The sequence below is a fragment of the Phoxinus phoxinus genome (assembly GCF_949152265.1).
Source record: "Phoxinus phoxinus genome assembly, chromosome: 5".
Lineage (NCBI taxonomy): Eukaryota > Metazoa > Chordata > Actinopteri > Cypriniformes > Leuciscidae > Phoxinus > Phoxinus phoxinus.
The window spans coordinates 28,758,937-28,775,203 of NC_136880.1; the positions used below are offsets into that span (position 1 = coordinate 28,758,937).

The 16,267-nt window shown below is 35.6% G+C and overlaps 1 protein-coding gene across 1 annotated transcript; it reads right to left on the bottom strand.

The window, feature by feature from the left end:
• Positions 1-352: 352 nt before the first annotated feature.
• mrc1b (mannose receptor, C type 1b) lies at positions 353-14,918 on the bottom strand. The gene is made up of 31 exons (XM_079612001.1): positions 14,571-14,918; positions 14,004-14,387; positions 13,016-13,192; positions 12,702-12,854; positions 12,456-12,569; positions 12,027-12,164; positions 10,716-10,895; positions 10,453-10,610; positions 10,216-10,332; positions 9,992-10,107; positions 9,573-9,721; positions 9,255-9,454; positions 9,016-9,137; positions 7,088-7,160; positions 6,850-7,003; positions 6,706-6,741; positions 6,431-6,597; positions 6,235-6,296; positions 6,055-6,155; positions 5,750-5,892; positions 5,327-5,429; positions 4,973-5,115; positions 4,808-4,852; positions 4,624-4,720; positions 4,288-4,517; positions 3,749-3,914; positions 2,608-2,763; positions 2,390-2,503; positions 2,048-2,236; positions 1,258-1,290; positions 353-1,043 (listed from the first exon to the last, which is right to left on the bottom strand). Exons 1-31 carry the CDS (start codon positions 14,632-14,634, stop codon positions 829-831), a joined length of 4,299 nt encoding a protein of 1,432 aa, XP_079468127.1. The 5' UTR covers positions 14,635-14,918; the 3' UTR covers positions 353-828.
• Positions 14,919-16,267: the final 1,349 nt, after the last annotated feature.

Consider the following 16,267-nt stretch of genomic DNA (forward strand, 5'->3'; position numbering starts at 1 on the left):
CATTGTTTCTCCAAACGTGTCTCTCGTCCTGTTTCCACCTTTGATTAGTCAGAGAATAAGGATATTATGAAGGACTATTTTGAGCACACATTCAGTATATATATATATAATGTGCCATTTAATTCAAAGAGGGCATACATTTCTGGAACATTTTTTTTTTAAAGTTTAGGTAATTTGTTTTCCAACACTGTCCTCATACTCCAAATACTGCCAAGTCAGCTGACTTGCGTCATCTTATCCTGTTTTTCTTTGACACTGCAACCCAAAAGATGACAAATATTTTCCATACCTAAACCAATTTGCACTATACAGTTGGAGTGTAACTGGTGGTCCGCTCAAAAACATATATATATTACAGTGTAAATATTAAAGTTTATTTAGAGGCAGTTCTTATTCAACTTGAAACACTTTTTACAAACTTGTACAAAAGCCTTGAAGTAGGGTCATAGGAAACTATACAGGACAATAGCAATGCCATATTAAATCAACGGTTTCCTTTCATGTTGGTTGACTTTGAAATATTTTATTCTGATTAGTCATTTGCACCAAGATTTGTTTTTGCATAATGACTGCTAAACTTTATAACTGACAACTGATTCATACATACAGTAGCTGCATTTTTTTCTGACATCAAATACTTTCTACCCAAATCAATATTAATTTGCTGAGTAGCCATGTAAGAAGCAGGATAAAGTAGAGCCATTATCGCAAAAAAAAAAAAAAAACTGATGATCCCTGTCATTGTTTATTTTATGATAATGATCGGCTGAGTGTACAGTATCTCAGTCTTACATATATACAAGTACTGGGACATTATAAAACACAGGTCTATTCAGTGATCTCAATGTGGTCAAGCAATGTTTTGTTGTCTTTACTATCTGAATGAGCAGCCTCTGTGTTACTATACATGGGATTTTCAAATGTAGGCAATGACAGTCTTTTTGAACTTCTGTAGTAAACGTACGCTAGAGCTCCCAATATGCCGACCACTGCAATGCTCAAGAACACAGCCAAACCGATTTTGACCTTGTGAGGTTCAGGACCTGTGAAAACAGAAATAAAAATAATAAGATAAACTATCTAGTTTGAACTCGTGATATACAGATTATATCAAACTATTTTACATATACTGTTAAACATCTGAAAGAGGCTGCTGAAAGCGTTTCTTTTTTTTTTCTTGACATAAAATGTGATTTTTTTATATTTCTTGACAGAAAATGCACAAGAAAAGGCATTATGAATAAATCATCATATTACCTGTATGTGAGGCCTCAGTGGTTGGATTCATTACTGCAGGAAAGAAAATGATAAATAGATAATGTAATACAATTTTGGGGTTTTATTACATTTCCCTTTTACTCTTAACAATCATAATAAGCATATCTAATCATAGGAATAAAATAGGTAGAGCTTGTTGTCACGATTTACTCCAGTGGCAAAAAAAAATTCTACTTCGTGAACTTCTGAATGTACACATTCCTACATGTAATAATCTATGGAACATTTCCACCTTTATTTTCCAGAGTAATATATAGCCTACAGTGACCTTTTGTGACTGGAGCAGGTCATTCTGACAAAAACTGTCACAATATGTGGACATGTGGTTTACTGAAACTAATTTAAGAAAATATTTTTATGAAAAGGAAAAGGAAAAATGGCATCTTACACAACATACTTGTATTTGAAATATATTATAGTGTATTTAATGGATTTTCAGGAAGATTAAAGCAGCAATGGTAATTATACCATTGCTGTATAATGGCAATATAATTATGAAACGAGAAATATCCAACCATTGTTTTGGCTAACAAAAATTATAAAAATTCAGTTATTTGGGAATATAAAATTGTAACAAATGAAACACCAAACTAAAAAAAACACACCCTTGTATTTATATTCTATAAGAACATTGTTTATCATTATTTATCTTTGTTGTATAGTATACCTTACTTAGATACAGTACTACATTTCTCTAAGTGACAACTACGGTACTCCCATGTTACAAAAAGTTACAAAATATGCTATTGTGAAAATTTACAATACGTACCTTTGGGGGTTTTGCAGATAAATGGTAAGACTGTGTAATCACAATGTCGTTTTTTCCATTTTTTAGATTTGGTAGAGATCAATGCGCATTCATGAGTCCTAGAATAATCTTCATAGTCGTCTTCATAATCGTTTTCAGATGCCCAGTTAGTGTAATCTACCACGCTGTAGTCTGACCATAACCAGTGTCCTGTGTAGTTAGATAATCCAGGGTGAGTTCATTTGTAACCAACTCTTTTAGACCCATGAGTTCATTCACTATTTGTGTGAAGACTCTGGGGCACTGGAAAGGAGCTGAACAGAAGAGATTCCTTCATGTGAGAAGGTATATTAAGCACATTACCTTTCTGGGAGAGGAAAAGTCCAATCCAAAATTCTTTGTAACTTTCAAGGAGCACGACGTTGTTCTCTATGAACTTCTCTTCCGCTACATCCCTAATGCTGACAAGAGATGCTCCTGAAGAGAAAAAAAAAATGAAATACAAGCTTTGTTACTTTTTTGTTATTTGCACCTGTCATGTAATTAAGTAAACAGCTTGTAAATTCAATCTATAACCTTACCCCATGTCCTACAGATTCTAGCTGCTCTGTTCCATGGTTTGGAATCAGTCACAAAAGTATAGCAACTGTCTTTGAAAGGTATCCACCTTAAAGGACTGTCATCATCTTCTTTTGGGCAATGCCCAGGTTGCTGAGGTGGAAGAGTCGGTGGAATGTCTGGGGAGAATGTCACATGGAAAAGTGATGGATTACTGTACAGCTGTTATAAGAAGCACTATCCATTCAGTGTGGAATGATTGGAGGAGCATTGTTCCTAGAGGACTGATGTATGGTGCTGTCACAGCCGGGAGCAGCTAAGCAGAGTTGAGGCAGGATCTAATCACAGAAGTCACGTTTATTCACAATTTAATCAAAACAACAAACACGCAAGAGCACAGGAGAAACGCAGGGGAAAATATGACCAACGATACACTGAGAACGGACAAAGAAACAACTGAAAATGAGGGCTATGTAAACAGAAGAGAAAACAAGGAACAGGTGGAGTTAATCAACTAAAAAATTAGTAACTATGGAAACAAAGGGAACATGACAAAATTGTGAGAATCCAAAAAGATTCTACTGATCCTGGGCCAAAATCTGAAGTCTTTGACCACTATATTGGCATGTACAGCGAAAGCCGATTAATGACCATTGCGATCAAATTTTTGCCTCTGAATTCTGGCACAGAATCCTTCACTCATTAGTTCACACACTTAGTTTAGTTTTTAATAAACACCATATTTAATGCAACAATCTGAATGGGTGTTTGAGAACATTTAAATACTATTTGTATTATTTTCTTCGTGAAAAGTGGGTGTCAAATACAGAAAGCTTTGTGTACAGGGGTTGATGGAAACGGAGCTAATGTGCATTCTAAAAATATATATAATTCGGACAATAAGGTATCCAGAATTATTCACACAGTATTTTGAAGTGCCCACAACAACAATACCAAAAATACACACAAACACAACTCAATTTGAATTGCTGAAGCCTGTGCATTGCTCCTGGCTTTAGAGCAAATAGAGAGAACAGAAATTTTTCATTTTTAGATTCTAAATCTTGCCTCCAAGCACTGGAATCTTTTAAGACTGACCACCCAATTATTTGTTGATATAATAGCTAAATGTAATCGTCTAAAGGAAAAATATTTGTATCTCACCTGTTGATTGCTCACAGACACTGTAGAAGGTTTGATTGCAGAGAGTTGTTCTCCATTCTCCTTCTATTCCCATGTATGCACAAGGGCGGTTGGGCCGTGGTTCAGAAGGTGCCCATTTCTCCATATTCATGGGCCAGTTATTCACCCATAGAAAATATCCATTTGACTGTTAATGAATACAAATATATAATAAGTAGGTTTGAGTCATACATATCACACATACAGAGTATGATATACGGTTCACTTTTCATTTAATAAAGCCTAATTTAGAAAAACAGACATGGCATTAACACACACATTTTACACATAATGATTGTAGTAAAAATGACTTTCTTGAGCATTTGCTTTTAAGATTTGTCCTTTTTGGAGCTTTACAGACCCAGTAATCATTTACTTTCATTATATGGCAATGAGCAGCCTGACCATTCTTTTTTGTGTACCACACAATAAAAAAACCCATGAAGGTGTCTTGACATTTGGGTGAATATTTCTACAAAATGTAACTCTATGATTTTCCCTTTCTCACTCCGGTGCAGTACCTGCACACTGTTGAGACCAATCCACATGGGCTGCTGGGCTCTGAAGACCTGCAGCTCAAGGTAAGCTTGTGTTACCAAGTCCCGAATGCTGGCAAGATGAGCCCCATCTGTCTCACAGCGATGGTTTGCCTCACTCCATGTTAGGTTCTCTCGAATCACTTTGAAAGATGAATTTCCGAGCTTGAAAAAGGTTTTCGGAAGTTCAGTTGGCACTGGGGCAATACCAGGATCTGAACATGTGAAAAAAAGAGACGATGAAAACAAAAGTGGAATGGTAAAAGTCTGCAGAGGATCAAGCAATCTCTCTACAAGTCTGCAGTGTTTGGCTAAACTCACCAACATCACGACTGCAGATAAAACCGTGAGTAGAATTACAGTCAGTTGCCACCCACTTGCCAAAAGAGCCTGAATCAATGCCCATTACAGTACATTCCTGTTTGAAAAAGAAACACCGCTACTGAAGCCTTTGTTATCACAAAAAAATATATACTATTTTGTTTTAATCAGCTTATCATAGTACCCGTTCCTCCGAATAGTGATATTTTGTCCAATAGTACGAATGCCACTGTAAGAGAAACAATACATGCATTTAAAAAAGAAAAAAAGAATCAATAGTCAATTTTACATTTATTAAGCTGCCTAAATTCATACTGTTCACTCATAAATGACGACAAAATGCACATACTCTATAGTTTCGAGGTTCCCCTCTGGCCCACTCTGTGAATGCAACCGTACTCCCATCTGTCCACTTGAACCTCCCGTTTGCCAAATTGCTGAATCCAATCCAGAAGTCTGTGGTTTTATCTCTAATCATCATGGTTAAAAAGGCTGCAGCAGAATGATAAATATGATGCAATACATTAAACATGCAATATACAGTATGATAATGATCAAGTCAATCAAAGTGCACTGTTAAAAAACAGCAAACATTTAGTGTACAATCATTTAGAATAATGTCACATTTTCCATGCACAGAATACGACAAGATATTTGCACATTCATCATTTTGAGCAGTGCTGAAATCTCTCAGAGCTTTTACCTTGTTGTGTTTTACTCATAATAGATGACAGATCTCCACCAAGCTCTCGGCAGTATTCTCTTGCTTCTGTCCATGTTTTCATGTCTTCCTTCATGTTATAACACTATAAGGTTTTATATAAATGACCATTATTTATTTCATAAATATGAATCAAGATATTTCACAAATATTGTGCTGGAAACCAAATTACAGCAGTGCAATTTTTTTTTTGTAACTTTTCATAAGCAAGGCTTTATTCTGTGTGAGATATGATTTTGCACAAAAACATTTATTTCATTGAGCTGATGCAGAGCTGTTTAGACTGAAGTGACTAAAACTACATTAACACTGTAAAATGTTTAAATATAGAATGAAGGTTATAATTTACTTCTAATATATAGCATTACAATATTTGTTATCATTTTAGAATATGTTTATAATTACTTTTCCCTCGAAGTTTTTCCACTCAGGAGCACAGCCTCCTTTGGGCTTTTGCGTAGGGGCCACCGTGGCATTAACTGGAGGAGACTGACTTCGCTTACAAAAAAAATTATATTCATCACCACAGTTGACCGTTTCCCAGAGTCCTGTAACAGTCAAAATGCTTTTTTTAATTGGTTTATTTAATGTACTGTATGAAATGTATCAACAGTGATTTAAAGAAACATTTCCTTCACCAAATGTATCAGTGGTCAAAAAAACATTCCACATATACATAAGGTCTTCATAGATCAGAATATATAATGTACCTTGAGACGATGTCATCATCACACATCTTTCCTCACTGTTTTTAAAGGCCGGTTGATTCGCTTCCCAAGCATGAAATACTACAGGGGAACCATCCATCCACCTTTAAAGAGCAAAGATTTTTTTGTTTATTTGTTCTTTTGTAAGTTTATATAGGAGCTATTTACATTCTTTAAACTTACTGGTAAGACCCATCCAGATCAACTGCCAATCCAATGATAAAATTACTGTGCGACCATTTACTCTGCAACACAGCAGTTGTGAGGAAGTCAGTAAATTAAATGCAACATAAAGTATACTCAAAATAACACACTGATACAAGTTTTGTGTGATATGCACCACAAATATGCTCCTGAAAATGTCACTCAGCCATCATACCTTATGCCAGAGGAACAACCGCTCTTCCTCATCATTGATAACCACAAGCTCGCCATGTGATTTCTTACAGAATGTCCGTGCATCGTGCACAGACATTGCTGAGTATTTAGATGAATAATACTGGTTACTTCTGAATTCAGTCCAGCCATCCTCTGTTTCATTATAAACTTAAATACAAATAAATAAATGTTTTTAAAATCAAGTTACTCATTTACCTCATCAGTGTGATCAAAATATAATGTTTGAGTCTGGAGTTCTTGAAGTAGAAGACTTACCTGGACTTGTAATATTTACTTCTTTTGGGGTCTTTCCTAAAGAGAAGGCTTAGCAGTTAGCTGTCAATTAAACATAGAAAATAAAATGTTCTCTCCAATCTAGTGCTGGCAGAACTAGATTTTTGCCAGATTGGTATTTTGTACCTTTTCGAATCTGACAGAACCAGTCCTTTTTGTCATAACAGTTCACGTCATTCCACATTCCACCATTGTTCCAGAATGAAAGAGTCATTTCAGCACAATTTTCAATGTTGTTCACATTGTTTGGTTCATCACTGGACCAGCTTTGATAGGATGACTAAAAGATAGATAAAAAAAAATCAAAATGACACCAAATGCGAATTCTATTAATTGTCTTTTAACATATTCTTTGTGAACTCACCGAAGAACCATCGCTCCAAACATAACCCACCGAGGGATCATACATTCTATAACCAATCCATGCTGGATACCCTCTACAAGCAAAACCATGAAGTTTCTTTACTTTTTTGATCATACATTTATGTATTCATCTGTTTCAGTAAAGAGACTTGCTGCACATTCACAGTATTTACAACCATCAGTGGTGTACACCGCTGTAGTTGGCAGAGAACCAGCCAAATCTAACATTCGTGGACATTTTGATGTTTATATACTATATTATATATATATATATATACAGTCATGCTCCGAATTGATGTTACCCCTGGTAAGATCAAAACTGGCTGTAAAAAAATAAATCTGCATTGTTTATCCTTTTGATCTTTCATTCAAAAAATTGCCAAAAATCTAACCTTTCATTGAAGTAAAAGAGTTGAAAGTGTGGGGGAAATCAATCACATTATGAAATAAATGTTTTTCTCCAAAACACGTTGGCCACAATTATTGGTACCCCTAGAATTTTTTTACGAGTAAAATATCTCTGTAGTATATTCCCATAAAAATGAGGAAACACAAAGGCCAAATTCCCTTAATCATCCATCACAATGAGTAAAACCAAAGAATATAGTGATGTGCATCAAAAGATTGTTGAGCATCACAAAATAGAAAGTGGCTGTAAGAAAATAACTAAAGAATTGAAAATCCCCATTTTGACCATCAGGGCAATAATTAAGAAGTTCCAAACAACTAAAGATGTTACGAATCTGCCAGGAAGAGGATGTGTGTGTATTGCCTAATGGACGGTGAGGATGAAAGCATGAGTGGCCAAAGACTCTTCAAAGATCACAGATGGAGAATTGCAGAGATTAGTTGAGTCTTGGGGTCAGAAAGCCTATAAAAAATAAATAAATCAAACAACCCCTACATCACAACATGTTGTTTGAGAGGGTTTCAAGAAAAATTCTCCTCGCTCATCCAAAAACAAACTCCAGCAAATTCAGTTGTCAGACATGACTGGAACTTCAAACGGCACAGGGTTCTGTGGTCAGATGAAACTAAAAAAAATTGCTTTTTGGCAGCAAACACGCTAGATGGGTGTTTATCAACAGATAAAAAATCAAAACCTGACGCCTTCTGCTAGAAATCTTATAATGGGCCGTGGTTGGATCTTCCATCAGGTCAACGATCCAAAACAAACATCAAAATCAACTCAAAAATGTGTTACGGAGCACAAAATGAAGCTTCTGCCATGACCGTCCCAGTTCCCTGACCTGATGAGTGGAGTGAACTGAAGAGAAGAAGCACCAACATGGATCTGGGAATCTGCAGGATCTGGAGAGATTCTGTATGGAGGAATGGTCTCTGATCTCTTGTCAGTTGTTCTCCAAACTCATCAGGCATTATAGGAGAAACTTTTGCAAAAAGTATTTAATAAAAGGGTGCCAATAATTGTGGCCAACGTGTTTTGGAGAAAAACATTTATTTCATAATATGATTTCCCCCCCACTTTTCATTCTTTTACTTCAATGAAAGGTTAAATTTTTGGCAATTTTTTTTAATGAAAAATCAAAAGGATAAACAATGCAGATTATTTTTTTATAGCCAGTTTTGATTATATTTACCAGGGGTACCATCAATTCTGAGCACGACTATATTGTATATATATGTGTGTGTGTGTGTGTGTGTGCGTAGATTATATACATGCATAATATGTATACGCAAGATTATATTATATACAGATCCTTTACACGCATTTCTATGTATAAGCAAGTATATGGAGATGGATTGTGGCTTAATTGTGGATAATTAATTGCAGATTATGACTGCTGATGGTCGGATGGTGGAAAATGTTCATGTCTAAAACAGATTAATAGGGCCTGTTATAGATAATGTGATTTGAACAACTTTGAAACAAGTTTGTCCATTTGCAAAAGGAATAATAGATATTACCCTCCATGTTTCCAAGGAATATCAGAATCATGATGGATGCTCAGAAGATCACCACCAAGCTCTCGGCAGAAGTCAAGAGCTTCATCCCAAGTCTTCATTTGAAACGTTGGTACATTAAAAAACTGCCAAAAAAAAGAGGAAATAATGTCATGAAATGTTGTACAATCTGTCTATGATGTTGTTTAAATAACAAATTTCTCCAAAATTCAACATGAAAATAGCTAAAAAGTCCATTTTACCTTGACACAAAAGTCTCTAGACGCCATTGACATCCAGTCTTCAGAACAGCCCAGGGGAGGATGGGTTGACGGGGCTGGAGTAGTGACTAGTCCATCAGCTCTCTGCTTGCAGATGTATTTTTCCTTATTTGAGCAGCTGAGCACATCCCAAAGCCCAGCAATAATTCCAGTCGTCATGGCAACACAGCCTTGTTTTCTTCCTAAAATATATAGTTTTTAATTAAAAACAAATAAAAGTAATTCTAAAATGTAATACTGTAGTTATGAGAAATCAGAAACATTATCATTTCATTGACATTTTGTTTTTTGGCATAATACCTGGCATCCCAGCGTTGAAATGAGTAAATGGGACTTGCTTGGTGTTGGTCCATTCAAATGTGTGCAGATCCTTCTGATTAGACAATCCAGTCCAGAAGTACTTTTCTGGTCGTGCTCCCACTAGACTAACCAGAAATGCATTTTCTATTCTAATGGGGGGGGAAACGAGCAGATTAAGTATTAACTGCTCTTGATAGCTGTCCGAATTATATGGACTTTTATTCTTTTATGAGGCAGAAGTTGACACTAAAATCTGTTCATGGATTTTAAAATATTATTTAGAACAACACATCATTATAAGTACATTAAAAAAAGTCATTTTATTTCAGAATTTGATTAAAGGTTTAAGTTAATTTATTGTAAATTCAGTGTCAGATGTAGAAAGGACAGAAAGCATGTAATTGAAGAAGTGATCCAACCTGGAGGAAATATCAACCAGTTGAGACTCATCTTTTTCACACATCTGTTTTGCTTCTTCAAAGGTCTTTGTCTCAGATCCTGCCATGTAGCAGTAGTACCCATACCTGGTCCAACCCTTTTCAAAAAAATAAGACAATTGTCAGTAGGTAAATTTCACCACCTGATGTCCAAGAACATAGAAGACAATTCTACAGTAATTTTCTTATTATACAAATATACATACTGTTTTGCATCCTGGGCTTGTGACAACCGTGTCATTATTTGAGGCTTTAGAGCTGGCCTTCTTCTTGCAGATGAATCCATACCTGTTCTCACAAATATCATCGGCCCACTTTCCCTCCTAAAGAAGACACAGTCATTATGCAAATGTTTAGTTTAGCAACATAATTCTATGAGAAAAAACTATGCAACTAGAATTTAAGATGACTTCTCAAATAATTTTCACATATGAAGTTCTTACCTCTCCTCTCATTAACACACAGTCCTCTGCATGAACAGCATTGTGACTCGGCTCCCCCACCTCCCATGATGCAAACGGGACGCTAGACTGGTCACTCCACTCAAACAGCATCTGAGTTTTGCGATCGTTGAAACCAGTCCACAGCTCGTCTGTCCTCACTGAGAATAGTGATGCAGATTATTGTCTAGCAACCTTATACTGGCTTTTCTACAACAACACTATTAAAAATGCATTCCAGTTAAAAGCCAATGATCGAAACTTACAGTATCCAAGCTGTGTGATGGCAAAGCTTTGCTCTTCTGTGTTGAGGATACTCAGCAGGTCTCCTCCTTCCCGCAGACATGAATCTCGCGCCTCCATCCATGTTCGCTTGTTGCGATGAAGCAGATAACAATTGCCTGAATATGGAATCCACGGGCTTTGGCAAAATCCAGTGTTCACCACTGTCCAAAAAACAAAAACAAAGATAACCTATTATTAACACTAATATTGCTTCCATTATTCGATATAGAAGAGGTTCCCAAACTTTTTCATGCATCTTGAGAGGTTTAATCAATCTCATGATGTGCCAAAAACATTTTAAAGTGAAATACAGTATGAGATATAAATGCATTTGAAAACATTTTTATTTTCCTTATCAAATAGCCTGTTCTAAAGTAGACTAATGATGCAATGACATGCAGTTTAATAAGTCAGTCAAATGTTTTTGATGCATCCCAATTCATCTACTTATACTATGCCCTAAAAATATGTACTCTTTCTGTGAAGAAAAAGTACATACAGTACTTATGTGTAGCAGAATAGTATGCGAGCTTTGAGACATACTCCTTCGTTATAATTGGGACTTTAATGGACTGCTTTGCCGCTTAGTTATGTGCACCCAGTCACTGTTTAAACTGCCCTGTCAATCATCTTGTCACAGTTAAAATGATCCACATCCATGAAGCAGCACTGCCAGTCATTGGTCTTTAATGCGGAGAACTCCTCATGTGTTTGCACAATGATGCATCTTTAAATGTTCACAATGCTGTTTCAGATTAAATAAAATGTGGATAACATATTTTCTTCAGGTTAGATAATGATTATTCATCTCTCAAACCCTTTTATCTAAAGCTCTCTACTTAACTGTCGGCCTCACACATCCGACATGTTTGTAGTTTTATTCGTGTTTGTAGTTCTATTTGAATCTGTGTGCAATGCGCAATGGGTTGTTGGGTAATATTAGCCATTAGAAAGTGCATGGGTCTTCAAAATACACCATCTGGATATCTATGAAATACTAATTTCAACATACTATGATTTGGGACACACTAACTCTAATTTCGAATACTATTTAGGACAGATGGTAGCCTATACGAATTGGGACACAGCATATGAGAGCCACTCCTGCGTTTGTGGGCCTTTATAAATAATTATATAAAAGAAAGACACATACAAATTATTTGTTTGTCAATCGCACTTCACAGATCACGCGGTCGATAAGTTTATTTTTGCGTGAACAGCACCATTCTTGACACTGCGGTTTGAGAATCGCTGCTTACTATATGGAATAAAAAAGTGGTTGGAAAGCCTACCTGGTGGAATAGCAGGAACAGAATGGCCTTTTTGGCAGATGTACCCATGTTTTTCCGAACAAGGTTCGTTTGACCATTCAGAACCAATACTGTTTTGTAGGACACCACAACTGTAGCCTGGTTGTGTGGTTGGGAATCCTTCAACAAAGACAGAAATGATCATTTCAGCCCATTAATATGCTCAGTTAGCTAGTGAAAGCTGATTTTTTTTTTTTTTTAGTTCAACTACTGTATTCAGCACAGGCCAAAAAACATCTATATGATGAATCAAGGCATTTGGGAACTTCTCAATTCATGCAGCATTTATATCAAAATACATATTTCTTGTTATCTGTTTGTTTATTTCTCAGAAATCAAACTAGTGTTGTTGGTATTGTGCTCTACAGGGATTCAACAAGACTGAATCTTTTGATTGAAAGAGAGTCTCACCACTGAGCCATTTCAGATAACGTAAAGGTTGTCCATTGCTCCACTGCCATCCACTGGACACATCTAATTTGTTTAGTCCTGTCCATAGTGAGACGTGTGTCTTCTGAACTATTCCTAGACAAAGCGAGAATGAACACTTTTTCTTAGCATGTTGTTCTTTGGATATTTCTGATATCCATTCGTATTTCATTAGTGCATGTAATGATGAACAGTTTTATTTAGACTATTTCTTTGATGGGACTGTACCTGCTATAAAGCTGTGTTCATGAGGTTCAGAGACACTCAGCAGCTCTGCGCCTTGCTGCTGGCAGCTCTTTCTAGCCTGGTACCACGTCAGGGCCGACTTATCATTCACTTGGTAATAGACATTTGTCAGAGGATGTTTGGACCAAAATCCATCTGCAGATAACATAACTAACCATCAATAAATGCAAGCCAATGTTTTATTGTTAGTATAGATATATTATTAGTTTAGTTTTTGATGGTGGACAGGTAACAACTGTAGTCTTAATAATTGATTAATTATTGCGTAGGTAACACTTTAGGAAACATAAACCTACTTTCATGTGTTGGGCAGTAGCCCCACAGCTGATTAACACTGTAGTCAGCCTCAATGGAACACCATAGACGTTGATTCTGCTCATCTTCTTTGCTACAGTCTGCATACCATTTTTTCTCATAAAGAAAAGGAAAGTGACATGGCCGCCCAAATGCATTTCCATCAATGGTGTATATTTCTGTTAAAATAATGTAAGAGTTAATCAGTAGTTTACACCATGAAAAAAACAAACAAACATTGAATTCACTATAAAAATGATTAACTCATTTTAAGCAAATCGTCCCCTTGGAATTATAAGGTTCTATCTGACATTTTTGTCAAAATTGAGTTATTCACATATTCTTATTCTGTGACAACTTATTTACATTATGTGATGTTGTTTTTTAAGTTGTGTACATTTTTTAACTTTTTATTTAGAAAATAAAAAGGTTCTTTCTACACAGTCGAATGGAATGCAAAAACTTTAAAGCTCAATATCTCAAAACCAGTCAGAATGCAGATAGAACCTTATAATTCCAAGGTGGCGAAATATATTACTTTATTTAAATCATTCAGTTAAATATTAAATAACATATGTTGATTAAATAAGATTGGCAAAATTCAATTGAATTGATGCTTTTTGCATAACAAGGTACATTATCCCGCTTATTACAAGGCTACTTACCACATAGAACTGTTGGAAAAATTGTGAAAGACAAATAAGCTCGACTGTCTCATTAAAGGGAGAAGCAACTAGAGTCTTCACCCAGTTAGGATTCTTATTTTTTTAGAAGTGATAATAATGGTGATTTGAATAAATGAAATGTATCTAGCTAAATATTAGGAGGAACACATACCAATAAGGACAAAAAAACTTGGGAATTATTGTTCTATTTCACAGCATGGTGTATTTTGCTCCTTGAGGGAATAGCACACATTTGCATAGAAAGGAAAACAGCATTTTCACTTTATGACAATAATGTTCAAAAGAGACACATAGAGGCACATACCTTCATAAGGCAGAGAGCAAATGCTGTTCAGTGTTCCATGAATTGTCCATTTGCTATTTATTCCAGTGTCTGCAGAGATCACTGGCACACCGTTGACATTTACAGCAAGGTACAGAGACTCATTCTTTAGGTGAAGCAATCTATCACCGTGGCATTGCCACTTCTGCAAATCATTGTCATCTTCACATTTCAGCCACTGCAATGTTTTGCCCACTGCTTTACTTCCTACTCCAAGGCATTTCTTTGTGACAGTGTTCAAAATGCGATTCTTTGAAATCCAACGGAACTGTTGTGGGTTACTGAATGGGTCACAGGTGGCAAGTCGTTCCAGGAAGCTTGACATGCATTTGTTATAATCCACATTATATATTAAAAAGTTTCCTCCTGCACAAAAATAGGTTAAGATGATGCAGTGTTGAGCTATTCACACTCAGTTTAGCATAAATGAAAACAATAAATAAGTGTGAGTGGCTTTTTTCACAATAAATAGAATTATTTGCAACAAGAAAAAGTATGATTATTATTGTCGTTCATTTTTTCAGTTTAATTAAAGAAAACAATACATACCTGACTGTGCAAAGCAGTTTGATAGTTCTAATACAAGCAAAATAACTACTGTTATTGTTTTCATCTTGGTCCAAAATATATTCTGTGCTGCTCATGTGTTCATTCCAGTGTCATTCTCTGTCTTTGGCTGAGCCTCTGCTGTCTCAAATTTGCTCATGCAGAGCTGCCCCTTTAAATGGGTTCGATTGTTCCAATCAGAATTACATCCTGTCACGTCTCTTTCTTCAGAACTGTTGAAAAACTAATGTCACAAGGCTTTTTTGGAAAAGGAGAAGGAATCTTCTTAATTATCGAAAATGATCTTAGTCAGTTTGATTTCGTTTTTTTTTTTTGTCAGTTTTGGTATTGGGTAAATCATGTTGGTACTATACGATGATTCACTACAGAACATATAAATGAAGTCAAACCTATCACTTCTTAATAATTGAGACATTCCCTCTTCCCAGCAATAGTTCTGCCCTGTCAGCATACACAACAATAGAGGTACAAAAAAAACAAAAAAAACTTTTACACTTAAAATTTATTATCTGAAAGCTCCCCTTTCCTGTTATGCCTTGTACTCATGTTCCTGCACATCCTGTGCAAAAACTTGTGATGACAGCAATTTACCACATAAGAAAATTTTGTTCTGCTTGTAGGCATACAGTAAATGTTAACAATATATACTGCAGTCTCATATACTGTTAACATCATATACTGCAGTCTCATAAGAACCGTCACTGTCTGTTGACCCCACCAACTTTATAAATAATAAATCTCTATAAAAATATATTTTTCACAGATTTGCCTGCCATCAATCATTATTTTGCATATATTTATACTTACCCCTTGTTATGACATCAATATCTTTCATGAGAACCGGCTGTCCTATTCCTGTGAGCACATCGCTCCTGAAATGGAGCCTTCCAAATTCCATGCTTTAGAAACTGTCGGAAAACACACTCCCCACCAGCCCCACACCTGCTACATACACCGAAAGATCTCAGACACAAAGATATTAATTTATAGAAGAAAACTACTCAGAACAGTGTGATACATCTGGATACTTAGGTAGCCTATACTCTTAAAATGTATGCATTTTATTATAAAATATTATTATGGAAAAAAACATTTTTTTCCATGTCTCTTATTTGTCTACATTGGTTCTAGTAGATGAATTTATAGTTCTGTTAACCTTTATGCTAAAATCAATGTCTAGTTGAGGGTCTTGTGTGAGCTGGTCAAGAATATCTACAAGCTGTGGTGTTTCCAAAACCATCACAAAGTTTTTGATGTTTAATATCTTACCAAAGATATTGATGTTTGTTTGTTAATGACACACAATTGTGTAACAATAACTGGCAATGTATAATATACAGTAATAGTTACCCTCCCTTTCCTTCCCTACCTCTGATGCAGAGCTTCACATGCAGATCTGATTCTAACTATTTTCATTGGTGTAAACACCAATATAAAATAGTCAAGTTGATTCAGTAAGATTACTGCCATTTACTTGATTACAATTAATTAATAAACCAAACAGGGCAGCATTGACTTCTTTAGGCTATCAATAATATCTGGATAGGACTTTATTAGAATCATATGGTCATACCCAGTCGTATTGTGATTACATACCACAGAAGAAACAAAAAATTGTATATAAAAAATATATAATTTACTCACCCTCATGTTGTATTACTTTCTTCTGTGAGCCTTTT

Bases quoted from the DNA above. Each gene is read 5' to 3' on its own strand.
- mrc1b (XM_079612001.1), bottom strand. From the start codon at position 14,634: ATGAAAACAATAACAGTAGTTATTTTGCTTGTATTAGAACTATCAAAC. The intron at 12,855-13,015 runs GTAGGTTTATGT...TGTTATCTGCAG, and splicing joins CTACTGCCCAACACATGAAA to ATGGATTTTGGTCCAAACAT. The intron at 4,721-4,807 runs GTACTATGATAA...TTTTTCAAACAG, and splicing joins ATCACTATTCGGAGGAACGG to GAATGTACTGTAATGGGCAT.